Below are 26,946 nucleotides of genomic sequence, written 5' to 3' on the forward strand. Positions count from 1 at the left end.
CACTGTACTTTTCCTGTGGGTGGGTGTGTTCACTCTGGGGGGTTTGGAACAGGTGCCCCTGGGGTGAAAGGAATTTTTTCTGCTGCATTCCTGCGCGCGCCGTCTCTTGGACAGAGCTACCTGCAGAGCAGACGCCATCTTGGCCACGAGGGCGCTAAAGTTACACAATTAAGAAACAAAAGGAGTTGCAATGACAGTTTGAAACAGGATTTGATGTGTAGTAACTAATGAGCATTTTCCCCCTTGATAGTGTGATACGGTGCAGGATCATAGCTGCAGGTGGGGGTGCACTGGCATGCTTACCTGACATAAAAATTCCATGCCACAAAGACAAGTAACAATAGCCAGGGTGCTGTAGATCAGTGGTTCTCAAACTAGGGCCGCTGCTTGTTCAGGGAAAGCCCCTGGCGGGCCGGGCCGGTTTGTTTACCTGCTGCATCCACAGGTTCGGCCGATCGCGGCTTCCACCGGCCACAGTTCGCCACTCCAGGCCAATCGAGGCTGCAGGAAGCGGGCCGAGAGATGTGCTGACCGCCCTTGCTGCAGCCCCCATTGGCCTGGAGCGGTGAACCGCGGCCAGTGGGAACCGCGATCGGCCAAACCTGCGGACGCCGCAGGTAAACAAACCAGCCCAGCCTGCCAGGGGCTTTCCCTGAACAAGCGGCAGCCCTAGTTTGAGAACCACTGCTGTAGGTCATTTGGCTCTCCCTTTGGTCACTACTGGCCTGTTCCAGTGCTTACTGAGGTCAATGGAAGCCTTTTATTGACTTCATTGGGCACTGGATCGGGCTTTATGGTTGTCAGCACCCATTTTTAGTATTCTCTATGGGGAAAGACTGCAGCCTTCTTGATGACTGTTCACACAAGCTATTACCTGACTTTGCAAGTCCAGGGTACTTTGTTCCCTTTCCAGGATCAGCCAGTGACTGCCTCAGTTAGCAGTTCAGAGAGCCAATTCACTATATCTTCCTCAGAATAAACTCTTACTGCTGGCAATTGTATGGAAATGGAGAGAAAAATCTCTTAAAAAGATAGGAAAAAATAAACAGCCCTAGCTGGACAGCACAGAACTGCCACTCAGTTATAAAAATATTGAAAAATAACCTACACGATAGCAGAAAATATCCTCCTTTCTCCTCTTACTCCCTAAAGCTGACTCCCTTTGCTAGCACTTTGTCTGGCAATGCCCTCAGAAAATTCTATAACTAGAAACTCTTTGCTCCAAAATCTGCTCAGCTTTGATGTGTAAGCTTCTGCCAGGTGGAGCCGGCAGCAACTAGGGCCGGGTTCAATATCTAGGGGTTCCTTTTCAACAATACAACACAGAACCGGCTCGAGCCTCCACCCAGTGACCTCGGACAATTACACACCACCCCTGGGCGCCTTTGAGAGGCAATACTTCCCCACACGCAAGCACAGAGTCTGAGTGTAGAAAACAAACTTTTAATGAAAGGACAGAAGTCACCCAATATTAATTAGGGAAAATGCCACAAGCAGGATTCATAAACATAAATCTGTGAGCAAAACATCCACCCCAGAGTGCGTGGGGCAGTATCTTCTGTCTCAGGTTCTTAAGTTCTACAACCAAAAGTTCCCTTTCCATGCCCCTCTCTGCTCCCTCACCACACCTCACTCACGGTGGTTGTCCTTGGTCAGTGTGGACCCAGAGTACAGAGGTGCATCTGTGTGAGGTCACCTCCCACCGGGGGTGGAGGCTGAAGGGCATTTTGCTTGCTCCACCATCTGAACAGTTGCTCTGGTTTTCCCGCCCTGCTGGCAACCACTGCTCTGCTGGCTGCCCCACCAGCCGCTCTCTGTTATGCTGGCTACTCCACCAGACGCCACTTCGCGGGCCGGCTGTCACTCCACCGGCCACCCCACCAGCTGCTATTCCGCTCCACCATCGCTGCTCTGCCGGCCACCTTCTTGCAAGCTGCAGTTCTTGGATGTTTTGCTCACAGTTCTACTCCATTGGCCGCCTTGCCAGCTGCTGCGCTAGACACAGTCACCTTCTGCTGCCACCTACTTCTCTGTTGTGATTTCTGCAGGTCAGTCTCTTGAGGTTCGCCTCAGTGATTGTCATCTCTTAATGGGGCTGCTGAAGCAAGCTGGGCAGAAATGCTGTCCCACAGGGAGTGATTTAAACTCTAGTGATCACTTAACAAAACAAAAGACTCCTAATGGAGCCTTACTTAGCTCTATCCTTGAACATAGGGGAGGGGCAGATCACACTTGCCTGCGGCTTTGAAATACAGTCTGCACCTTCTGGCAAGGACACCTATCCCCACCCCTCCTACTTTCACACTGGTCCGGCATTTGAGCCTCTGACTTAGTGAGTTCATTTCAGTTGAGGGTGACCCCTGAGTCAGGACAGGCTTAGCACAGGTCTGCTGCCCTTTACTTATACAGTAAAGAGAACAACATTGATAACAACACTTCACTACCCCTGAATTAAGTACTAAAGTGATTTGTAACCCAACACCAGCCAAAGTTGATCACTTGAAGCTACATAACTCCTGTCCACTGGATACCTAGGCAGAGTGGATGTGTTCATTTAAATACAGTCTGGTGCTGAAATCTTTTCCCGTCCCCAGCTAGCTGTCAGTGGAGAGGTCATTCAGACCCTGCTTACATAAGTCTCTGCTGCAGCCTGTCTAAGTTTTCTCTTTTGATGAGGTAACACTGAGGTCACTTTAACAGCCCCATCAAAAAGAAGCCGAACTCTCTAATTATGTCAGCATATCTCCATTTAATAAAGCAATCTGAAAGGAACAGTTGGAACAAGTTAAAGGCTCTACCCTGTGAGCCCTGACAAAACGTAAGAGCCCCCACACAAAAGTTTCCGGATTCCAGCAACAAATTCTGCTGTAAGGCCTTGGGCTTCTCCCCTGCCTGGAGAGCCCTGCACTCCTTCTCCTGCTTGCTCAGGGTCTCTCTCTCCCTCCCTGGAGAGCTTTGAAGTCAAATCTTTCTGTTTGTTCAGAGTCTCTCTGACCTCATGGCTTCCTGCTGCTCTTTTATAGATAGGCTTGGTAGAACTCCATTTTCTCTCTCTCTCATGTGTGGCCAATAAACTAACTAGCTGGGACTGGCCAGCTCCAGGTCTTTGGCTCCTAAAGGGGCAGGCCACCCAGTTACAATGTCCAAAAGCATCTCTACATTAGCATTAAAGGATCTTACATCTTTATACAAGGCTGTTATTTCTCTGCTGATGTCTGCTTATCAACAGTATGATACAATGTTTTCAGATTATAAATGTCTCAAAGTTCTATACAGCCTTTAGGAGCTGTTACCTCCAGGAATGTTATAAAAAACAGTCATCACCCACAATTTAGCTTGCCCATAAATCAATCAGGTATTTAACAACTATTCATTGGTCTTGTAAGAACAGCTGATCTTGCTCTTCTGGCCACAATCTCATATGATAACAGTGCTATGAAATGAAAACCCAAACACTAACCCTGATTTGACCTTCGACTCTAATCCCAAATCCTAGCATAATTTGCATCCAAAAACCACCTCATGTTATTTCACCTGAACTGGCTTTAACCCTCTATTATGTAGCTATAATAGTGTTGTGGTTAAGAGTAGTTGTAAAAGACAAACTACAAACTGTCTCTGGTGTCTGTTCTTGTGACCCAAATACACATTTCAAGAATCTCATGATGTCACTAGTAGAACCTTTTTGAGATCTGTCAAATTGCTGGGCTCAGACTGGTTCTTGGCTCAGACCTATTTGGATTCAGCTAGAGTATCTCCACAAGATAATTCAGCACAGAAAAGATAACCCACTGACACAGCAATGAGGATTATCATCCTTCAGGATACATATGCTAATACATGTAAGCTGTTTTCCAGATGCTTAAGAATCTTCCTTAGTTAATCCCCTTGTGTTGGTTCTTTTCCAGAGGGACCAATATGATCTTGGAGTGCATGTTCACTTCACTTGTGTTGAAACATAGCTCTGTTGAGTAAAACTGTATTACACACACATGCATTCACTCAGTGGTGTAGCAAACGTGATCAGATTCTGCGTTCTGTTACATTTGTGCAAACCACGTCATGTGCAGGTTGGGATAGATTACTGGAGCAAAGTGGGAAACAGAGACTACATTGTTAGACTCTCAGTCCACTCCTTGCCCCAGCCAACTCACTCTCTGAATCCCAGTATGGTCTGTGGTCTGCTCCTGGGGCAGTGTAACTAGGCAACATGGGCTTGTGGCACAGTCACACTCTAGCCCCAAGATAATAAATATTATCTTATTTCAGGGGTTGGGCTCATTTGTGGATGAGACAGGTTGGGTCTGGGCAAGTCTCTCTAGGCATCTTGACACTAATAGTCATTTTTCTGTGTCCCACTCTCAACTCTATACAGAACCATTATTTCATATACAGGATCTGCCAAGTACTCTTTATTCCATATATCAATCTCCCTCTTCTGTCAGCACTATCAACATTCACCCCTGCCATTTGTTGTCACCAGCAGGTCAGTAGACACATGTGTTTCCTTGGACCTACCTGTGATAGGTGTGCTCAGATCGCTGATAAACAGCTTGTCGGGAGTTTGGGGAACCAGGCCATACTCCTGCTGTGTTAATAATATACAACATTAGTAACTGCTTGTTTGGATCTTCCATTCACATAATGAATAAACAAGGTTGCTGAAGTAAAAAGAGGCTCTGTGCCTCTGAAAAAACCTCTTACAGATGCCAGGGGACACGCTTAACATAGACACGACCACCATGGCTTGGTCCTTACAGTTTGGCAAGCAATAGCGAACTGCTGTACAGAAATATCAGTTTAATTTGAACTGTTTTATTGAGGAAAGCAATAAGGCAATGCCCTTTTTGGCTGAGAAAAGGTGGCAAACGAGTTTGGCCAATCACAGAAGGAAGTGGAGAGAGATATTGTTTCTTGAGGAGAGAAGGCTCATCTTCCCCTGAGTTCTGGCTGGGTTTTTCATCTACTGAAAGAGATGGTGGTGTGACCTTTTTCCCAGTTACTCTTCAGGAGCACGAAATGGACAAAGCTTTCTGAGAGGCTGCCCAAGACTATGTATCAAAATCCCACAGAAACCAAGGACTGTTGTTGGATCATATTAAAGAAGTTCTGTATTAAAATCACAAATGAGTTTGATTCCCCATAGTTTAAATTCCAGGGTATTACTACTTAAGAGGTCTTTTGGGTTTTGGGACTGTTTCTCTCCCTCTCTGTGTGAAACTTGCAAGCTGCTAATTGTGTTAGCACATTCTAAGACAGAGTCTGTTCTCAAAGCAATTCTTTGTAACAACAACTACTCACACAGAGAGAGACTCAAAGCAATACTCTGTAACAACAGAAATAGAACCCAGAGACTCCCCGCCCTTTTGTTGTAGTCATCTCGCTTTGTTAAAAATTGTGATTAAAATAGAGATAGAGGATGTATGCGGATGGGTGCTTGGTGTGGATAATAACTGAATGATCAGGTTTCAGAGTAGCAGCCATGTTAGTCTGTATTCGCAAAAAGAAAAGGACTTGTGGCACCTTAGAGACTAACAAATTTATTTGAGCATAAGCTTTCGTGATCTACAGCTCACTTCATCGGATGCATTCAGTGGAAAATACAGTGGGGAGATTTATATACATAGAGAACATGAAACAATGGGTGTTACCATACACACTGTAACCAGAGTGATCACTTAAGATAAGCTATTACCAGCAGGAGAGGGGTGGAGAAAAGAACCTTTTGTAGTGATAATCAAGGTGGGCCATTACCAGCAGTTGACAAGAACGTCTGAGGAACGGTGCGGGTGGGGGATAAACATGGGGAAATAGTTTTATTTGTGTAATGACCCATCCACTCCCAGTCTCTATTCAAGCCTAAGTTAATTGTATCCAGTTTGCAATCAGTGGATACAATTAACTTAGTTAGAAACTGGGAGTGGATGGGTCATTACACAAAGTAAAACTATTTCCCCATATTTATCTCCTTCTCCCTCTACCACCACTGTTCCTCAGACGTTCTTGTCAACTGCTGGAAATGGCCCACCTTGATTATCACTACAAAAAGTTCCCCCCTCCCCTGCTCTCCTGCTGGTAATAGCTCACCTTAAGTGATCACTCTGGTTACAGTGTGTATGGTAACACCCATTGTTTCATGTTCTCTATGTATATAAATCTCCCCACTGTATTTTCCACTGAATGCATCTGATGAAGTGAGCTGTAGCTCACGAAAGCTTATGCTCAGATAAATGTGAATGATCAGGGAGGTGCCAGCCTAAGAATCCAGTGTCCATCAGCTGAAGAAGGTGTCAAGTGGAAATAACATGAGGACCCCCGGAGGGCAGACTCGAATCCACCCAACAGCCTCAAGGATGGGAGAACCAAAGAACAAGATAACATCTGGCAGCACGGAGCCGTCAGGAATGTGCCATCTGCTGATTGATTCAGCAACAGCATGATGAAGCAATTCCCATAGACTGGCAAAAGAATAAATTCCTATAAAAATGGACTCTAGAAAGTGAGAACTTTGGGGTCTGATTCTGCAAACCAACTTCCAGAAGCATCAGATGAGCATCTGACAAGGCCCTGCTCCCTCCTCATGTCCAGGCCACCTGGCCAGTGGCTTGGCATGAGCAACTCTAAGGCTGGTAACTATGACAACAACCTTGCAGAACCTGTGTGTGTGTCTGTGTGAATGAATGTGTGAATAAATATGAAATTGAATGGAATGTTATAGCTATAACTAATTGCTTACTATGATTCTTTCTGTATTGACAATAAATGTGGCATTTTGCCTTTTCCCCTTTAATAAGATCCTGCTGGTTTTTATTTTATCGGTATAAAACTGTCACAAATCTCACCACCTTATGCTGTAAGCGCAAGGTGCATTTCTTTGACCTTATAACAAAATCCCAAATGAAGCGCTCCACTCCACACACTGCTCCTTCTGGGGAGAGGATTAGAAAACAAACATGTGACAGATGTTAGTCATCTTGCTCAATGCACTACTGGAAGGTGTTCAGATACTACAGTGCTGGGCGTAGTATAAGAACCTATCTGGAATGGAATGGAATCCAATAGAAGAACGAGGATCCTGTGGAGTTGTCAAGGACAGGTGTTATTAGTGGATAGGGAGGAGGAGATCCACATATTAACATCTTCTTTCAACAGCGTCTCAAAAGGAGAACGGTAGGGGTACACACACTCCCATATACCACATACACCCAGCCACCCAGCTAGGAGATGGTCATGATTGTCCTGGAGTCACAATCACTCTCCGAGTTCCTCTGGAGCACTGGGGTTCTGCACTGGCACCAATGCAAATGACTGCCCCAATTTTTTCTCCAGCTCAAACATACACAAACACCGAATCAAAGGTGTGGAAAATTCCATCCCAGCGACTCCATGGGCTAGAGACACAAGAATGCTCCGGAATATTTCTTTGCTATTATTTGCCCAGCTGACTAAATTTCTTCAGCCATACCATCCTGACCCTGTATGTGCAACATACATAGCACTGTACTGGAGGAAAAGGTCAGCATGTACTGTACCTGACACAGAGCAGCATCAGAAGCTAACCAGATTCTGATTCTGTCTGAAGGGTGTGGGATAGGTGTGCGTATAGGATCAATGCATTTATACCTATAAGAGAGAGAGAGATGAGAATACAGGGTTGTTATTGCTGTTAAATGTCTGCAGGAGCAGATTGTTCATACCAGGGTATTTTTATCTTGTTTGTGAGCATGTGTAAAATAACATGTTAAGTAAACCAGCAGTATACACAGAGAGGAAGCATCAGTCTAAAGGCAACAAAGTCTATTGCTCTGAGGATAGGACAAGGTATCAGGAATGTATAAGTTCTAACCCTGGCTCTGTCCATGGCTTGCCCTGCTGTGTGGCCTTGGGCAAGTCACTGGAAGCTTGATCTTACCAGCTGTGCCTGCTGAAAGATGCTGAATGCTGTCTGTTATATGACAAGGATATAAAGGTCACAGAAAAAGGTCAACTTCTTCTAGCACTGATCAAGTGACTGTTAGCAAAGGAAAAACAACATTGTCCCAAAAGCTTGTCTACCTGCCTCTCTCTACTTCACTAGAGAACTTCTACCTAGCACTTTCCCAGGTTCCCCTCCAGCCAGGCTTCTTGCTACAGCTTTTAAGTGTACTGTTCACATATGTTCCCAGTATCCCCAGAGAAGTCAGCAGCTGTTATGGGCTCTCAGCCTCTCATCAGATTAGTCTTCAGAATTATAGCCCCCTAATTCACAATGACCTGACTATTCTAAGTATAATGACCCCCCCTATGAAAAGGAAGATCTGTTTTTGGTAGAACACTGATTCATCAAAGTCTTTGTGTATCCTCAGAAAGACAACTCCCCCTTTCCCTCCCCATCTGCCCCTCCCAAAAAAGGTATATTACCTTCTACAAAGAAATATCAGCAATCCTCCAGTGAAGATCATGGAGGGAAACAAAATTAGTATCAGCAGCTTCCAGGTGTTCATTTTATTATCTTTATATTCTTAAAAAAGAAGAGGGAAAGTTAGTTTTAGTAAAGTGAAGAGAATATAGAATCCTGAAAAGGTACAACCATAAATGGTTGCATTATACACTTTAGGGCAGGGGTGGGCAAACCTTTTGGCCCAAGGGCCACATCTGGGTATGGAAATTGTATGACAGGCCATGTATGCTCACTAAATTGGGGTTGAGGTGTGGGAGGGGGTGAGGGCTCTGGCTGGGGGTGCGGGCTCTGGAGTGGGGCCAGAAATGAGGAGTTCAGCATGCGGGAGGGGTCTCCGGGCTGGGGCAGCGGGGGTTGGGATGCGGGGGAGGTGAGGGCTCTAGCTGGGGGTGCGGGCTCTGGGGTGAAGCTGGGAATGAGTGGTTTGGGGTATAGGAGGGTGCTCTGGGCTGGGACCAAGGGGGCGGAGGGCAGAAGGGGCCTCAGGGCTGGGGCAGGGGTTTGGGACATGCAGGGGTGAGGGTTCTGGCTGGGGGTGTGGGCTCTGGGGTGGGGCTAGGGATGAGGGGTTTGGGGTGCAGGAGGGTGCTCTGGGCTGGGACTGAGGGGTTCGTAGGACGGGAGGAGGATCGGGCTGGGGCAGAGGGTTGGGGCACACGGCGGTTGCTCAGGAATGCAGGCTCCAGGTGGCGCTTACCTCAAGCGGCTCCCAGAAGCAGCGGCATGTCCCCCCTCTGGCTCCTATGCAGAGGTGCGGCCAGGTGGCTGTGCTGCACATTGCCTTATCCACAGGCACTGCCCCTGCAGCTTCCATTCGCCACAGTTCCCGGCCAATGGGAGCTGTGAGGGTGGCGCTTGGGGTGGGGCAGCGTGCAGAGTGGCGTCTTCTGGCTGCCCCTATGCGTTAGAGCCGGAGTGGGGACATGCCGCTGCTTCTAAGAGCCACGTAGAGCAGCCCCCAACCCTGCTCCTCGACGGAGCAACAGAGCTGGGCAAGCCCCAGACCCTTCTCCCCAGTGGGAGCTCAAGGGCCGGATTAAAATGGCTGGCACACAGTTTGCCCATCCCTGCTCTATGGCCTCGTTTCTATGAATTATTGAATCAAATGATATTATGGTCCTTTCTGCAATGCTGTAAGTCCAAAGATAACACTTCTTTGAGATTTTATGAGAGGTAGCGGATAGAGCATTGGAGTGGAATGAGGGAAACCTTGGGTGTATTCCTAGTTCTGCCACTGACTGGCTGGGTGACCTTGGGCAAGTCACTTTGCCGCACTGTGCCTCAGTTTTTCCATCTGCAAAATGGGGATATTGATACTGAACTCTTTTGTAAAGCACTTTGAGATCTTTGAGATGAAATGTGCTATATATGAGGTAGCTGTTAATTTATTATTTATTATTATTATTAATTATTATAGTTTCCAGAAGTATTACTGTTATGCTGCTATTCTATGCACAATAGAATTATGGTAGGGGCATCTGCTTTTGAGGTAAATATTCTATAGGTTCAGGTTTTATAGCACAGTACTTGCTCATACATTGTGTAGTTCATTCAGTGTGGTTTATATTGGGTACATTTTAACCTTGTGACTATAAAGTTGTTCCAATTCTTTGCACTCAAAGCTGAAACCATGCAAAACGTGCCTGAATCAAGGTTCCTTGTGCATTCAAAACTGAGTCCCAGACTCAGCAAAAAGTGTCATTACATTTCTGATTAGATTGTAAAATCTTTAGGGCAGAAATTGTTTTCATGTGTGTTTATACAAGACCTATTGCGCTAAGCACTACCACAATACAAATAACAATAACCATCTTTGAGTGGAGCCTAGCTGATTTCATGGATGTGGGCTGAGGAGGCCATATTTGAATGTGGATTTGTTTTAAATTAGGGTTGAGGCTCAAAACTGAACCAAAGCTTAGGTTCCGATTCCTTTGAACAACACACTTCACAGAATGTAACTCAAAATGGCAGAAACCAGGTAAGGTTAGCACTCAAGTTTTTCATCATTTTGTGCTACCATCAGGCGAGATGTGTAACTGGTTTTAGATCCAACCCAGATCAATTTCAGAGCATGAAGGGCTTGAATATGGGCTTCCAGTTTGAACTTATCTATATCTATTTCATAGGGTTTTACTGTGAAATCAGGAGAAACTAAGGGTATGTCTACACTACGAAATTAGGTCGAATTTATAGAAGTCGGTTTTTTAGAAATCGGTTTTATATATTCGAGTGTGTGTGTCCCCACAGAAAATGCTCTAAGTGCATTAAGTGCATTAACTCGGCGGAGTGCTTCCACAGTACCGAGGCGAGAGTCGACTTCCGGAGTGTTGCACTGTGGGTAGCTATCCCACAGTTCCCGCAGTCTCCGCTGCCCATTGGAATTCTGGGTTGAGATCCCAATGCCTGATGGGGCTAAAACATTGTCGCTGATGGGGTACATATCATCAGGCCCCCGTTCCCTCCCTCCCTCCGTGAAAGCAAGGGCAGACAATCGTTTCGCGCCTTTTTTCCTGAGTTACCTGTGCAGATGCCATACCACGGCAAGCATGGAGCCCGCTCAGGTAACTGTCACCGTATGTCTCCTGGGTGCTGGCAGACGCGGTACTGCATTGCTACACAGCAGCAGCAACCCATTGCCTTGTGGCAGCAGACGGTGCAGTAGGACTGGTAGCCGTCATCGTCATGTCCGAGGTGCTCCTGGTCGCCTGTCTGAGGTCGATCAGGAGCGCCTGGGCAGACATGGGCGCAGGGACTAAATTTGGAGTGACTTGATCAAGTCATTCTCTCTAGTCCTGCAGTCAGTCCTATTGAACCATCTTATGGTGAGCAGGCAGGTGATACGGATTGCTAGCAGTCCTATTGCATCATCTTCTGCCGGGCAGGCAAGAGATGAGGATGGCTAGCAGTCCTATTGTACCATCTTCTGCCGAGCAGCCATGAGATGTGGATGGCATGCAGTCCTTCTGCACCATCTGCTGCCAGCCAAAGATGTAAAAGATAGATGGAGTGTATCAAAACAAGAAATAGACCAGATTTGTACTCATTTGCAAAGCCGCCCCCCGTCTAGGGGACTCATTCCTCTAGGTCACACTGCAGTCACTCACAGAGAAGGTGCAGCGAGATAAATCTAACCATGTATCAATCAGAGGCCAGACTAACCTCCTCGTTCCAATAAGAACAATAACTTAGGTGCACCATTTCTTATTGGAACCCTCCGTGAAGTCCTGCCTGAAATACTCCTTGATGTAAAGCCACCCCCTTTGTTGATTTTAGCTCCCTGTAAGCCAACCCTGTAAGCTGTGTCGTCAGTCGCCCCTCCCTGCGTCAGAGCAACGGCAAACAATCGTGCATCTGAGTTGAGAGTGCTGTCCAGAGCAGTCACAATGGAGCACTCTGGGATAGCTCCCGGAGGCCAGTACCGTCGAATTGTGTCCACAGTACCCCAAATTCGACCCGGCAAGGACGATTTAAGCGCTAATCCACTTGTCAGGGGTGGAGTAAGGAAATCGATTTTAAGAGCCCCCTAAGTCGAAATAAAGGGCTTCATCGTGTGGACAGGTGCAGGTTTACATCGATTTAACGCTGCTAAATTCGACCTGAAGTCCTAGTGTAGACCAGGGCTAAGCAATTTACAGACTGGTAGGCAGATTGGAATGTAAGAATGGCCTTTAACAAATCTTTATACACCTTAAGATGAACTAGGTATTTTTCTCAAATGTGTATGCCGGAGATAAATTCAGAGCAGGGTCTGTTGCTTTCCATTTTAGCAGCAAGTTTTATGCTGAGTGAATGACTCAGCTAACTCTAGCTCTCCTTAGATAGACCAGAGAGAAAGAGGAGCTCGGAGCACTCCTTACCCCAGCCAAAACACCAGGTCTGCTCTCCTTCTGACCACACTCTTTGGGGACTGAGGAAAAAAAAACAGCAGACATTTCCCTGCCCTCCGGGGCCCTGGTTCAGGTAGGTCTCAGACAGGCTGAAGTCAGGGACTGCTTCAGGTGAGGCACGTCTTTAAGTACTTTGCTCAATAGAGATCTAGGGATGGGTAAAGGAAGGCTGTGGTCCTGGCATCTCCCCACCCTAGCACACAAACCTTGCAAACTCCTGAGGGAAGGAAGGGAAAAAGAGGACCAGAAGTACTTGCAGGGCGGAGTGCAGGAAGGGGGATCTGGCAAACTGGCTTTTGAGGGGGAGGAAGCAGTGGAACATATTCCCCAAATATCCAAGGATACTGTTATTGGATATGGTTAATTCTAAGATCCTGTGCTCATCCCAGGGGTGTAGCATGACTTTACAGTAAACCATGTCTGCTTTAACATAGTCACCTTTGCAATTTCTTTTAGATTTGTTCATATCTGAAGAGCAGGAAACCAACGACTACTCATATTAGGGAACTCTGCTATTCAATTTTTGTTTCTTTTTTCTTAGTGGCTATGGGTGGAGGGTGAATAAACCCATTTTCTCTTCTCAAAGGATCAAGTCTTGTTTACATATTTTACATCCCCTGAGCCATCCCTGATTCATATCCAAGCTGAAGACGATGCCTGGGTTACAGGGCTGAGTGACTGGCAGGATGGTGGTGTTGTCCATAGTGATCAAGGAAGGAGGCAGCAGGAAGGGTTTGGGAGGAAAGATTAGCCATGGTAAGCTTTAGCTGATGGCTAGATGTTCACGAGAAGATGTCAGAAAGACAGGCAAAGATTTTCATTTGGACAGGAGTCAGGTCTGGGGCACACAGGTAGATCTGTGAGTCACCAGCACAGGGATGGTAGTTGAATTTGTGTTTGTGGATGAGATTGGGCAGAGCTAAGGTGGGAAGATGGAGAAGAAAAGGGGACCAAGGACAGAGCCCTGTAGAAGCCCCACAGAAAGCTGGAGGGCAGATGAGGAGGATCCTCTGAAGGACACACTGAAGAAATGATTAGATATGTGTAAGATTTTGTGCGCAGGCACACACATACACACAAATATATATATTTCCATATATATGCATATAGGGCTAAGTGCTCCGTTGCTCTGTGGCCCCTTTACACCAGTCTAACACCATCAAGATGCCAGAAAGGCAGCAGATTCTCTCATCAGGAATACCCCAGCATAGGGGTTTCCCTGGGTGGCAAGGAGGTGGCATAACCCTGGCATAGTGGGTGTAGGCAAGTGTCCGTGTGCTCCAGTTCTGCTTGGCTGTTGCAGTGTCCCCTGGGGGCCATGGGCAAGGAAGTATAAATTGGACAGCTCCAGAATGTGGAGAGATGAAAAGGTGGCACAAACCTAACTTCCTACTTCTTCCAATTTCTAGCTCTGCCAGAATGAAAAATTGTCCCCATGATCTATTAACAGGGCTGAATATATTAGGCCAACTCCTTTGAGGGCAACATAGCTGCTTTGCATTTGTGCCATTGATGGATTTTGTTCATAGGGCTAGTGCTTCTGTTCTCAGAAGGATCACTCCAGTTCAGGAGGAAGTTCTCCAGTAATGCAGAACCAATGAAGAGGCCACTAAGATAGCTTCATGCTTTAGGGTAAGGGATTTGACTGGAGGAAAGGAGTCAGGTCTGGGATGGTCCTATACTGTGCTAACCCCCAGTCGAAGTTTTCCCTCTTGGAACAATTAGGAGCCAGCCAAGAGAACAGCCCCGCACACAGTGGCCCCAGGATCAGGGGAGTGTGATCTTTGGGGGCAAGGACTGTCTTTCTGTCCTGTGTTTGTACAGTGCCTAGCACAAAGTGGTCCTGGTCCATGACTAGGGCTCTTAGGCACTTCACTCCATCTTTGCACCCCTTCTCTCAACCTGCACTGCATGTAGTCTGGCAGACCCCCAAGACGTGGTCCCGTATTCCTATTTGTTCTGGCATTGCCTTTTGGCAGCTAAAGTTCTTCCCTTTTATATATTATGAGTCATAGAAGTCTGGTAACTTACCATCATTAATAAAAACTGGTTCACTCCATTCACTCCAAATCTTGTTACTTATACATCTTGTTTTCTTTGCTCTGACTTGAACAACATATTGTTTTGCTGGATCATGAACTGGATGCACATATTCCTCTTCAGACACATCTATGGGCTAGCACAGGTTTTGTTTTAGTGATTTAGCAATACAACTCAGAAACATATAATACTAGAGATCTCAAATGTCATTGTCTCTCTTTCAAACCTAATATAGATATATTTTTAGTGACAGTGATTATGGTAAATCACAGTCTGATTGCTAGCTGGGGTATATGAAAAGTCAGATTCCAAAACAAAAGGGCAAATCCTGGGAGCTGATAAGACGAGAAGCTACAGAACAGGAGAATTTTAATACACAAAGAGCAATGACTCCTTGTTGATTTTCTATTAGAGTGAGCCTGAAAACCATATTAAGGCCAAGCTCTTTTGTTTTTGTTAGTGTTTGTTTTGGCTTGATTTTGTCACAGAATTGTATTTGTTTCCCTAAAGAAATAGCCTACATTTTCAAAAATAACTAGCAATTCTGGGTGCCACAATTTTGGGGTAACTAACCTTAAAATGGACTTCAGAGTGGGTGTTCAGCATTTGTGAAAGTCAGGGCCCATTAAGGTCTCTCAAGTTGGACACTGAAAAATTGAGGCACCTAAAATAATTAGTCATTTATGAAAATTCAGGCCGACTTATCATACATGTGCAATAATACATGGTTTACAAGAGGCAGAAAAAAAGGAGGGGAGGGGACTGTTACTGACAAGGAGAATCAATAGTGGAAGAAAGATGCAAAGGAATAAACTAAGAGGCAGAGAGCTGTGCAGGGAAGTTGTGATAACCTAAGCAATGAGGTCTGGAATCATTATAATTTTGCAAGGCAAAATGACTCCAGTGGTGTTAACTCCAAACGTTAATATGCTACTTTTTATAAAAGCAACTAAAACATCTCTGGGGGGGGGGGAGAAGGGGAGGGTTCAAAGGCACGCACGGCAGTTAGGTGACCAAGAATATCTTATTGCCCTTATATAAATCCATGGTACACCCACATCTTGAATACTGCGTACAGATGTGGCCTCCTCATCTCAAAAAAGATATACTGGCGTTAGAAAAGTTTCAGAAAAGGGAGACTAAAATGATTAGGGGTTTGGAACAGGTCCCATATGAGGAGAGATTAAAGAGGCTAGGACTCTTCAGCTTGGAAAAAAGGAGACTAAGGGGGATATGATAGAGGTCTATAAAATCATGAGTGGTGTGGAGAAAGTGAATAAGGAAAAGTTATTTACTTGTTCCCATAATATAAGAACTAGGGGCCACCAAATGAAATCAATGGGCAGCAGGTTTAAAACAGATAAAAGGAAGTTCTTCTTCACACAGCACACAGTCAACCTGTGGAACTCCTTGCCTGAGGAGGTTGTGAAGGCTAGGACTATAACAGGGTTTAAAAGAGACCTGGATAAATTCATGGAGGTTAAGTCCATTAATGGCTATTAGCCAGGATGGGTAAGGAATGGTGTCCCTAGCCTGTTTGTCAGAGGGTGGAGATGGATGGCAGGAGAGAGATCACTTGATCATTACCTGTTAGGTTCACTACCTCTGGGGCACCTGGCATTGGCCACTGTTGGTAGACAGGATACTGGGCTGGATGGACCTTTGGTCTGACCCAGTATGGCCATTCTTATGCTCTTATGTTGGGGAAGCAAGTGAGGTGCCGGCTACACTACACCTTTAAAAAGATTTAGCGTGCTGTCTTCTCGGCATGGGCTGGTGCACAGCATAGGTGTGACCTGTGTACCATGTGACTTTACTCTCCTCCTGTAAATCCTTCCTGACCTCCATCTCAACCTTCGGTCCAGGAATGCCAAAAATGTTAATATGCTACTTTTTATAAAAGCAACTAAAACATCTCAGGTGGGGTGGGGGACGAGGCGTGTTCAAAGGCACGCACGGCACTTAGGTGACCAACTCCCACTGACTTTGAATGGAAGTTAAGCACCTAACTGTCCTCTGGGCTTTGACAAATGTTCCTCTAAAATACCAAACTTAGCCTGTGTAACAACCTTTCACTGATATGCCCTTCATCCTTCTCTGCCCCCATCTCCAGGCTTTATTCATTGTTGTCCTTTGTTGTATGATACTTAGATTAGATCCTGACAGTGTGCTTCGTGTGAACCCTCCTTATGCACAGAGCTAGTCACATGCTGACTTCAGCAAAGGGTACAGGTGCTCAACACCTCACACACTCAGCGTCCTTGTGTTTAAGTGTCTAAATACAGACTTTGCTCAAACCTAACTTTTTGCATTGAATTTGAAAATGCTGAACAATGCACGTGTCTATTTTGAAGAGGAAAAGTACAGTTCTAATAGGGCATGTGGGTTACAAAGGCAACAATATGCAACTAGCACACTTCCACTTTATCTTGTGATTTTCAAAGAATGGGTAGTATCAATTTAGTAGGGCTGTCAAGCGATTAAAAAATTAATCACGATTAATCGTGCTGTTAACAATAGAGTACTATTTATTTAAATATTTTTGGAAGTTTTCGACATTTTCAAATATATTGATTTCAATTACAACACAGAATACAAAGTGTACACTGCTCACTTTACATTTATTTTTATTACCAATATTTGCACTGTAAAAAACAAACAAAAATATTTTTCAGTTCACCTCATACAAGTACTGTAGTGCAATCTCTTTATCATGAAATCTGAACTTACAAATGTAGAATTAGGTACAAAAAAAACTGCATTCAAAAATAAAACAATGTAAAACTTTAGAGTCTACAAGTCCACTCAGCCCTATTTCTTGGTCAGCCAATCGCTCAGACAAACAAGATTGGTTACAATTTGCAGGAGATAATGCTGCCTGCTTCTTGTCACCTGAAAGTGAGACAGGTGTTTGCATGGCACTGTTGTAGCCGGCATTGCAAGATATATACATGCCAGATGTGCTAAAAATTCATATGTCCCTTCAAGCTTCAACCACCATTCCAGAGGACATGCTTCCATGCTGATGATGGATTCTGCCTGATAACGATCCAAAGTGGTGCAGACTGACACATGTTCATTTTCATCATCTCAGTCAGATGCCACCAGCAGAAGGTTGATTTTCTTTTTTGGTGGTTTGGGTTCTGTAGTTTCTGCATCAGAGTGTTGCTCTTTTAAGACTTCTAAAGCATGCTCCCCACCTCGACCCTCTCAGATTTTGGAAGGCACTTGAGATTCTTAAACCTTGGGTCAGGTGTTGTAGCTATTTTTAGAAATCTCACATCGGTACCTTCTTTGCGTTTTGTCAAATCTACTGTGAACGTGTCCTTAAAACAAACATGTGCTGGGTCCTCATCCGAGACTGCTGTAACATGAAATATATGGCAGAATGTGGGTAAAACAGAGCAGGAGACATACAATTCTACCCCCAAGGAGTACAGTCACAAATTTAATTGATGCATTATTTTTTTAACAAGCATCATCAGCATGGAAGCATGTCCTCGGGAATGGCGGCTGAAGCATGAAGGGGCACACGAATCTTTAGCGTATCTGGCATGTAAATATCTTGCAACACCACCTACAAAAGTGCCATGTGAACACCTGTTCTCACTTTCAGGTGACATTGTAAATAAGAAGCAGGCAGCAGTATCTCCTGTCAATGTAACTAAACTTGTTTGTCTTAGCAACTGGCAGAATAAGAAGTAGGACTGAGTGGACTTGTAGGCTTTAAAGTTTTACCCTGTTTTGGTTTTGAGTGCAGTTATGTAACCAAAAAAATCTTCATTTGTAAGTTACACTTTCACAATAAAGAGATTGCACTTCAGTACTTGTATGAGGTGAATTGAAAAATACTATTTCTTTATCATTTTTACAGTGCAAATATTTGTAATAAAAAAACAATATAAAGTGAGCACTGTGCACTTTGTATTCTGTGTTGTAATAGAAATCAATATTGAAATGTAGAAAAACATCCAAAAATATGTAATGAATTTCAATTCATATTCTATTGTTATAACTGCGATTAATAATCGCAATTAATTTTTTTGAGTTAACTTTGAGTAATTGACAGCCCTACAATTTAGCTGTCCAGATAAATTGACCATAACTTTTCAGCTCAGCTGCTTACATTTTATAGTGTCAGGTGCTTTAAAAAAAAACTAAGGCAGATGAGGTCCATCTCTAAAGTAAAGATTACAAAATATTAATATTACACTGTATTCATTAGTACAACTAATTTAGATGCTTGAGCTATATAGGGAAGCTTTTTCAAATCTTCATAGCACTCATGAAAAACCAACACTGGATGTTTTATTGTAGGAATTTTGCCATCACGTACAAATTATGGCATTTGAAATACATAGGTTACAATCTCAGTCCTGCGAAGACCTACATATGTATTTTATGCAGGTGAATACTGCCATTGAGTTCAATGTGTGTAACATTAAGTGCATGAGTAAATCCTTGCCGGACTGGGGACTAAATACATATTTTGAGAGTGAACTACATATCTAGTTTTATTTTTCCAATACATTTTTATTTTGAAGGGAGAAAAATGTCTGATGGAAAGTTGGCAAGTCTTAATTAAATTCATGCTGAAATTTTTATATTCAACTAATTTCCTATTAAAATGCAACATTGTGCTTTAAGGCCCCAATTCAAGAAAGCACCTAAACACATCTTGAAGTGCTTTTCTGAGTAGGGATGTTTCCTTCTTGGTGTCCAAAAATACTCCAGTCCATTGTCCAGAGTTTTCCAATGTTATTGTAATCCTAGGTTATAGCTTAGATTGGACCCAGCTCACCAGTAGCTCAGTGCAGGGTGCTCTCTCTATTCTGAGCACAGACAAAATTCAGAATTCCCACAACTTGCTTCTTGTGCACGTGGAGTTCTGTCTACACTCAGCTTTGGAAGCATGAATTGTGGAGGCTGTTCTCTGTTTTTAACTTCCAGTGTCTTTTGTTTCAAAACATATCTATATCTATATGAATTTAAAACTATAGCAAGAACTACAGAAAACACATTTAGCAGACATTCTTAAGGGCATAAGACATGCATAAGGCCTAGAGTTTAGGATATGTACTCTTTCACAATTTCAACTAAATACTGCAATTATGACAACACTTGCATGCATATAACACCCCTCATACACACAAGTACTCAAAATGCCTATGCCAATGCCTATGGAGATCTGTTACTTCTATTCACCAGTTTCAGAGATACTGAAACTCTAAATGAAATTTAGGAAAGGAGTACAATAAAATAGCAAATCTTTAATTTGACCAGGACATACCCATCCTCTTGCAAAACATATCACAAGCTCTTAAATAACAAGTGAGCCTTCATCTCAAAAACAGCCTCTCTAACACCCTAGTATTTGCTAAGGAAGTTTTGATCAGCAATGACTCAGAAGTAGAACTGCTCAAAATTTTTCAACACAAAGATTCAGAGTCAAACTGGTCTTTTCAGTCGACATTTCTCATGGAAATTTGTCAGTATTGTTGATTATTTTTTTCATTTTTCACAAAATAATGAATGCCAATATTTTTAAAATTGAAAATGTTGAGATGGTTATCGACATTTTTCTTTTATCAAAAAATCTGCTGTTTAGTAAACGAAAAACGTCAGTAATCGTTTTATAGTGTTTTCAGTAAAAAAGAAAACAAAACAAATGAAAACCTGATTCCTTTCAAAATGAAGAAAACTTTCTACATCTTCATGAAAATAGGTTTTCACTTTTTGACCAGCTGTACTGAGAAGAAAGGATGGTAAATGCTTGGTCATTTGCTGCAGGGCTTGGAATTTCTCAGAAGTTCAACCAAGACTTGATTCTGTTTAACCTGAGCGGGGAATTAGTTGGTATAGAGCTGAGGTTATATTGGTTAAGAAGTATTACCATATATTACCTCTAGATCTGTAATTTTCACTTGGTATGTAAAGCACATTTTTTTTGCTGAACCAATAGTAGGTGGTGGTTTCCAGTTAATTTTAACGCTTCTGTTTTCAAGTGATACAGACACATTGATTGGAGGGTTCAGTTTCTCTGACAATAAACAAAAACAGACTATTTCACATTCTTTCAGCAAGCAGGCATGTGAATGGAATACAGTATACTGGCAGACTGCAGCTTCTGTTTGGCAGTTTCAGTCAAAGTATGCTGTCCGCATTTTGGTTAGGTAATCGCAATAGTCTAGTGTAGCTTAAAGCTAAACCAAAATGTAGTGCTGCATAAGTTTTCCTAGGGTCTGAACAAAGAATTCACACCAGAAATACGTTTGAAGGTCCACATAATGATCTCAGTTACCGTGTAAATCTGAGGTGATGCCAGTAAATCCCAGTGATGTAAATCAGTGTAAATGAATTCAGAATCTGAGTCAGAGTGTAGATGAGAGTAAACATGGTGGGCCATCTTCTGAAATAAGTTATAGTGGTGTAAATCTGGACTGCCTGCGACAATATTTCTGTTGCTCGGATATCAATGGAGTCCATAAATTCATAGAGTTTGAGGCCTCTAGAGGGACCATCAGATCATCTAGAGTTATTCCAGATTTATGGCAGTGTAACTGAGGTTTGACTACAACCCTTTAGGTTCATAATGTAAAAGGGTGGCTACGTATTTATTGTAACTGAGATGTGAACTAGAACCAACCAGGAAAATACCCAGACTTTTTATGAGAAGCTTTCCCCCCTCCTCCCCGAGTTTAATCCATAGAAGTAAATGAATAAGAAATTTATCGGATCAGCCATAATTGTCAACAGAGTTACAAATAGCACTCACTGAAACTCTTCAACTAAAACATTTTGCATCAAAAGGTTTCAATGAAAATTGATTTTAAAAAATGAATATTGCCCATAAGTATAGTTTAAAATCTTCCTTTTTTAACTAAACACCAACATGAAAATTTTGAGGATTTGGTTTTTAGTTTTTGTTTTTATTTCCCCTTTTGTGGTGGCAAAAAAGGGGGGAAAGAAATAAAAAGGATTAAAATGGGGGGAAAGCGGGAAGAGGGGAAGAAATTAGGAGAAATGAAAGCTTCAAAAACACAAATGTTCTATAAAAATCTTCATGAAATGTTCTAAATAAACTAAAAATCATTACTTTTCAAATTGTGCAGGACGGAAATGATTCTGAAACATTTGATTTTTTTTTTTCACAAAACAATCATTACCATTTTTCGAACAGCCCAAATTACAAAGTGATTTGTATAAGAGATTCTTTGGTTTGTGAGCTTTATGTCAAACTCCTACAAATGTCAATGCATTATAGAAACAGAATATACCCCTTTGAATGCAGTGAGTCGTGCTTTTTTCCCCCTCTCCTCTGCAGGAAATCACAAGCAATTGAACATTTCACAATGCTAGGCAATAATGAAAACACCTACCTAGTCTTTGAGGTGTAAATTTTTTGTAATAGGAATGGTTTTCTGAACTGTTGCTGAGTTCCTTTACCGTGATATTAAATCTGATTTTATTAGCGTGATTAAAATACACTTCTTTCATGTGACATCCAATGTTTTTGTTCTTTGCGTTTGTTAAATAGAGTTGGCATTGAAACTCTTCTCTGCTGTGCCTGTAGGAAGCAAACACAAGTAATGTAAAGCTCGGGTGATTTTTTAATATTATTTTGTGCTTGTTTTAACAGGATCCTTACCTGTAGGAAAGGAAATACTGAGCATCCTCAGGAGCTTCTGTTTTAATGTCCCAGGTACAATTTAAATGGGAAATGTTATATATGATGCATGAGAGATTTTGGATATATACTGCAACCAAAAAAGAAAGCAAGAAAGAAAAGAGAAAGATATTAGCATGTTGCTTGCTTTACATTGATCCTTGAAGTGACTGGTGCCAGTACAAATCCAGGAGAGAGACAGAGAGGGATCCACGTTTTTAGAACTGAGTTAAAGGATGTGTCTGCCTTTGCCTTATAGGGCATTGGGAACATTTCTATTCCTATTGCCAGAGGTCCCTTTGGAGACATTTGCAGAAACACTCAATAATTCCTATTGCAGACGCTTAAGGAGCCCACCTGGGATTCCCCAGCAACCATGTGCTATGGTACTTCCATAATCCATTCAGTTGCTAGGGAAGTCCAAGAGCATCGAGGGGTGCTTCTGTGTCTGAGTCAATAGAGTAGAGGTGGTCATTTTGTAACTGTAGTTTGCTTCCACCCATCTCTCCCATAATGCCTATAGCATGGGGTTGTATCCCTGACTATCTTGGCTATGAGCTATTGATGGAGGGGAGGGATATCTCAGCAGTTTGAGCATTGGCCTGCGAAACCCAGGGTTATGAGTTCAATCCTTGAGGGGGCCATTTAGGGATCTGAGGCAAAAATTAGGGATTGGTCCTGCTTTGAGCAGAGGATTGGACTAGATGATCTCCTGAGGTTCCTTCCAACCCTGATATTCTATGAACTTATCTAACTTTTTTATTAACCCAGTTATATTTTTGGCCTTCACGACATCCCCTGGCAACGAATTCCACAGGTTGACTGTGCATCGTGTGAAGAAGTGCTTCTTTTGTTTGCTTTAAACCTGCTGCCTATTCATTTTATTGGGTGACTGCTGATTCTTATGTTATGTGAAGGGGTGAATAACACTTCCCTATTTACACCAGTCATGATTTTATAGACCTCTGTCATTATCCTTCCTTAGAAATGCATACCAAAAAATAGCCAGCACAAGAAAGAGCTATTAGCCAGGACTTCAGAACTGGTGCATCTCTAACTTTTTTATCAGACATTTTTAATATCCTAACACTATGCAGAAAACTAGCTGACCTGGAGGTGCCTTGTAAGTAAATTCAGTCCAGTTACTCTCCTTTATAATGTCTTCTGTTTCTTTTGAAAGAAGCTGTGTTTTAACTTTAGCATGGAAACCAGAGTGTAACCCAAGTCTGATCATCTTTTCCTTTTCTCGAAGTCTTTCCTGGAAGAAGAAAACATGGAACTGCATTATAATGAAGAGTTCTATGCAATAGCCAATTAGCAGTAGTATTATTAGAGGAAAGGTCTGCAAATGACAGCCAATAAATAAGGCATTATCTTATTTTACCAAAACCGTGTGTAAAGTGTGTTGTGACTTACTGTAATTTCCTTAGCTGTATCGAACTTATAAATCAAAAAATATTTCACATAATATGTCTCCATTTCTTCTGTAATGTTACTGTTCCAGGAGAGAATAACTCCAAAGTCATGTTTAACAATGTGCAGATCACTGGGTGCCATAATAGAAGCTGTAAATACAGTAAGATGAATGATAATTATTACTGTATAATAGGTGGGGCTGATGGTACAGCCCATTCTTGAGGTTGCCCAACACTTCTTATTCTAAGACCCTGTTTTCAGTTGCTTCTAACTTTACCAGAATTGAACTGTGTATGTTGAAATTTTTCATGTCCAGTGTTTGCCTAAAGCTGAAGTGTTCTGCCATTTCTGAGAACAAGGCTAGCAAAGAATTCATTGTATGATCTGCATTAAACAGTCTTGAGACCTTTTATTCGAAATACTATTGAGTGCTGATGCTTTGGAACAGGGACCTGACATTTGGCAGGCGGGGTGGCCTTTGTGTCAGATTTGCCTTTTGCTGTCCTCATGAAAACCCACCCAAATCTAGACAATTTATAAGCCTTTTGAAAAACTGAGGTTTGCAAAGGTTCAGTTGAGCGTTCTTAGATTTTAGCTGCTAAACTACCCAAAGATTCTTTCCACACTGAGCAAGCTCCAGCCCTGTGCAATTTCAGCTCTAGACTGCTGCAGGCTGTGCAAGGTCTGGGCACTAGAACTGAGAGCAGAGAGCTTGTCTCTCCGGTGCTCTCAGTGCCCCATCTGCTGGGCCCAAGCAGCCTGGAGGAGAAAGCTGTCTGATTCAAATTCAGATGGGATGAGAGCAGTGGTATAGCTAGGATAGGAAAACTGGGTGGGCCCCAGCTTTCAGGTGGGCAAGCAATGATGGGGGGTGAGGGGAGAGGGACAGGAAGGATGGGGGCCCTGGTGGGGGGGGGGTCAGGAAGGATCAGGGGCACAGGTGCCCTGGGGAATGGGGCAAGGAAGGAAGGAGGGATGGGAGGCCCACTTCCCCCCACCCCCGCTTACTGCTCAGCAGGCACCCAGGGCAGACAGGCTGCAGAGCATGCCCATAGGGTAGAGGAGGGTCCCACTGGGGCTTGAGTCTGCCAAACCCTCCCAACCCCGGCTCAGTGTCTGTCAGCCCAGCCTTGTGCCCCTCCTGCCTGTGCCGTGCACAGCTGCCCTGGTCTCCGGCCCCAGTGCTCAATGCTAGCCCCGCCCAGACCCGCCCCCATGAGGCACAACGCCCGCGGGGCTAGTGCTGGGGCCAGAAACCAGGGCAGCAGTGTGCAGTGCCGGCAGGATGGGGAAGTGGCCAGGCTCACAGACACTGAGCCAGGGTCGGGAGTCCCAGCCTGTAGCTTTGGGGGGCTCTGTTCCCAATTTGGGAAGGCCTGGATGCTAAGTGTGTGATCTGCAGCCACTCAGGCCCACCCAGGGCTATGCCCCTGGATGAGAGCCAAACCTCTGGGTGGGAGGTAGCACGGCAGAATAGATTTGGACAAGGATCTTGTAAGGGGGCAGCAGACTTGGACTAAAGGCTCGTGGCGGGGAAGAGGAAAACTGGGACTGGAAGTTAGAGTTGAGGGGTGATTGGGATTCCTGAGCAAGAAGACTAACTCTTCGAGCTGTTGGGAGAGGAAATTGGAAGTGGATATGCAGGCGGCAGACTTAATCATAGGCAATGCTATAAACCCCACCAATATTAATAACAGACAAAAACCTACATTAAAAGAACATTATTAAGGATGCAAGGAAAAGCACTCCAAAATTCATCATCATCATCACTCCCATAACCACATTGGTTGTTGGGCCACCATCATTGATGAGCAATCAACCAATTGTTTCCACCCCTAACGATAGTGTGTCGGTGCTTGAGTCTCCACGAAGTCCATGCCTGTCAACTCTTTTATGCTGTCAATCCATCTCTTCTTCTGTCTACCTCTTCTTCTCTTCCCCTGTACTGTCCCTTGGAGGATGATCTTGGATAAGCCAGATGATCTTGTTACATGGCCGTACCACTTCAGCTTGTGCTTTTTCACAGTCGTCAGGAGGTCTTCATATGACCCAGCGCATTGGGTGATGATGTTGCAGACCTCTTCATTAGTGACATGGTCGAAGTAGGAGATGCCCAGGATTTTACAGACGTGTCTTACCTCTACTTCCTGTATTTTCTGTTCAAGTTCTGACCTAAGGGTCCATGTCTCCCATGCATACAGAAAAATGGAGATGACCAATGTGTGCAGCAGTTTCAGTTTGGATTCCAGGGAGATGTTCTTATTCCTCCAAATTGGCTTTAGCTCTGCCACTGCTGCTGTTGTTTGCACAGTTCTTGCCAGAATTTCTGCCTTGGATCCTTCATCAATGATGATTGCCCCCAAATACTTGAACTGTTTCACTGTCTCCCTCTCTTGTCCACTGACAGTGATATGTGAGCTGATCCTGTCACGTTTGTTTGTCAGCAGCTTGGTTTCATCTGCACTGATTTCCATGCCATATTTTGCAGAGGTTTCATCCAATCGTTTCACAAGGTTGGTAAGTTCATCCTTACTGCCTGCCAGGCCGTCAGTGTCATCAGCAAACTGAAGATTTGAGATTGACCACCACCCAATTCTGAATGTGCATATGTGATCTTCTAGGGCATCAGTCATTATGCACTCCAAGAAGATGTTGAATAGTGTGGGTGAAAAAAGGCAGCCTTCCTAGACTCCAACCGTGGTGCAAAATCACTCTCCTGTTATGCTATTGACGAGAATTGCACTGCTGGCCTTGGCCTACAGTTGTTTAATGGTAAGAATCTGGGCTGTCTAAGACAATAGGATTTCCATTTGTCTGGCAGTTGCATAGATCAGAGTGGTACTTTGTCCACCTATTGATGATGTCTCTTTCTTCTGTAAGACTGTTCCATTCTTTGTCTTGAATTGCGTTAGCTTTGGTCCCTCTTTCCTTCATCAGATCTTTTACAATCTGGAAGGCTCGTTTGCTATTTTTATTATTGATACACTCTTCAATTTTAGAGCATTCTTTTTCAATCCATATCTCCTTGGCCACCTTCATTCCTTTCTTGATCTTTCCGCCAATTGCTCTGTATTTATCAGCTCCCTTAGTGCTGTTCTTGTTTCTCTTAAGTTCTCTTCTAACGTCACACATTTGTAGTATTTCATTTGTGACCCATGGTTTTGTCGTCTTACAATGTTTCCCAAGGATGTCCATTGCTGCTTCATTCATTACAGCAATGGTTCCCAAACTTGGGACGCCGCTTACTCAGGGAAAGCCCCTGGCGGACCAGGCCGGTGTGTTTACCTGCTGCGTCCGCAGGTTCGGCTGATGGCGGCTCCCACTGGCCGCGGTTTGTCACTGCAGGCCAATGGGGGCTGCGGGCTGAGGGACGTACCAGCCGCTGCTTCCCGCAGCCCCCATTGGCCTGGAGCAGCGAACCGTGGCCAGTGGGAGCCACAAACGGCCGAACCTGCGAACGCGGCAGGTAAACAAACTGGCCCGGCCCGCCAGGGGCT

General features: G+C 43.9%; 1 protein-coding gene across 1 annotated transcript in view; it reads right to left on the reverse strand.

Moving 5' to 3' along the window:
• Nucleotides 1-2,947: 2,947 nt before the first annotated feature.
• The window catches only part of LOC141982939 (interleukin-5 receptor subunit alpha-like), a 29,018-nt gene continuing 5,019 nt past the window's right edge, over nucleotides 2,948-26,946 (reverse strand). The window contains exons 4-13 of the mRNA XM_074945529.1: nucleotides 23,450-23,598; nucleotides 23,144-23,291; nucleotides 22,016-22,124; nucleotides 21,747-21,934; nucleotides 20,271-20,407; nucleotides 14,359-14,503; nucleotides 8,401-8,500; nucleotides 7,533-7,623; nucleotides 4,519-4,588; nucleotides 2,948-3,964 (exon numbers count right to left, since the gene is read on the reverse strand). Coding sequence (XP_074801630.1) covers nucleotides 3,876-3,964; nucleotides 4,519-4,588; nucleotides 7,533-7,623; nucleotides 8,401-8,500; nucleotides 14,359-14,503; nucleotides 20,271-20,407; nucleotides 21,747-21,934; nucleotides 22,016-22,124; nucleotides 23,144-23,291; nucleotides 23,450-23,598 — 1,226 coding nt within the window. The 3' untranslated portion in view covers nucleotides 2,948-3,875. The remainder of the gene's footprint in view (nucleotides 3,965-4,518; nucleotides 4,589-7,532; nucleotides 7,624-8,400; nucleotides 8,501-14,358; nucleotides 14,504-20,270; nucleotides 20,408-21,746; nucleotides 21,935-22,015; nucleotides 22,125-23,143; nucleotides 23,292-23,449; nucleotides 23,599-26,946) is intronic.

Source organism: Natator depressus, chromosome 1 (genome assembly GCF_965152275.1).
Source record: "Natator depressus isolate rNatDep1 chromosome 1, rNatDep2.hap1, whole genome shotgun sequence".
Lineage (NCBI taxonomy): Eukaryota > Metazoa > Chordata > Testudines > Cheloniidae > Natator > Natator depressus.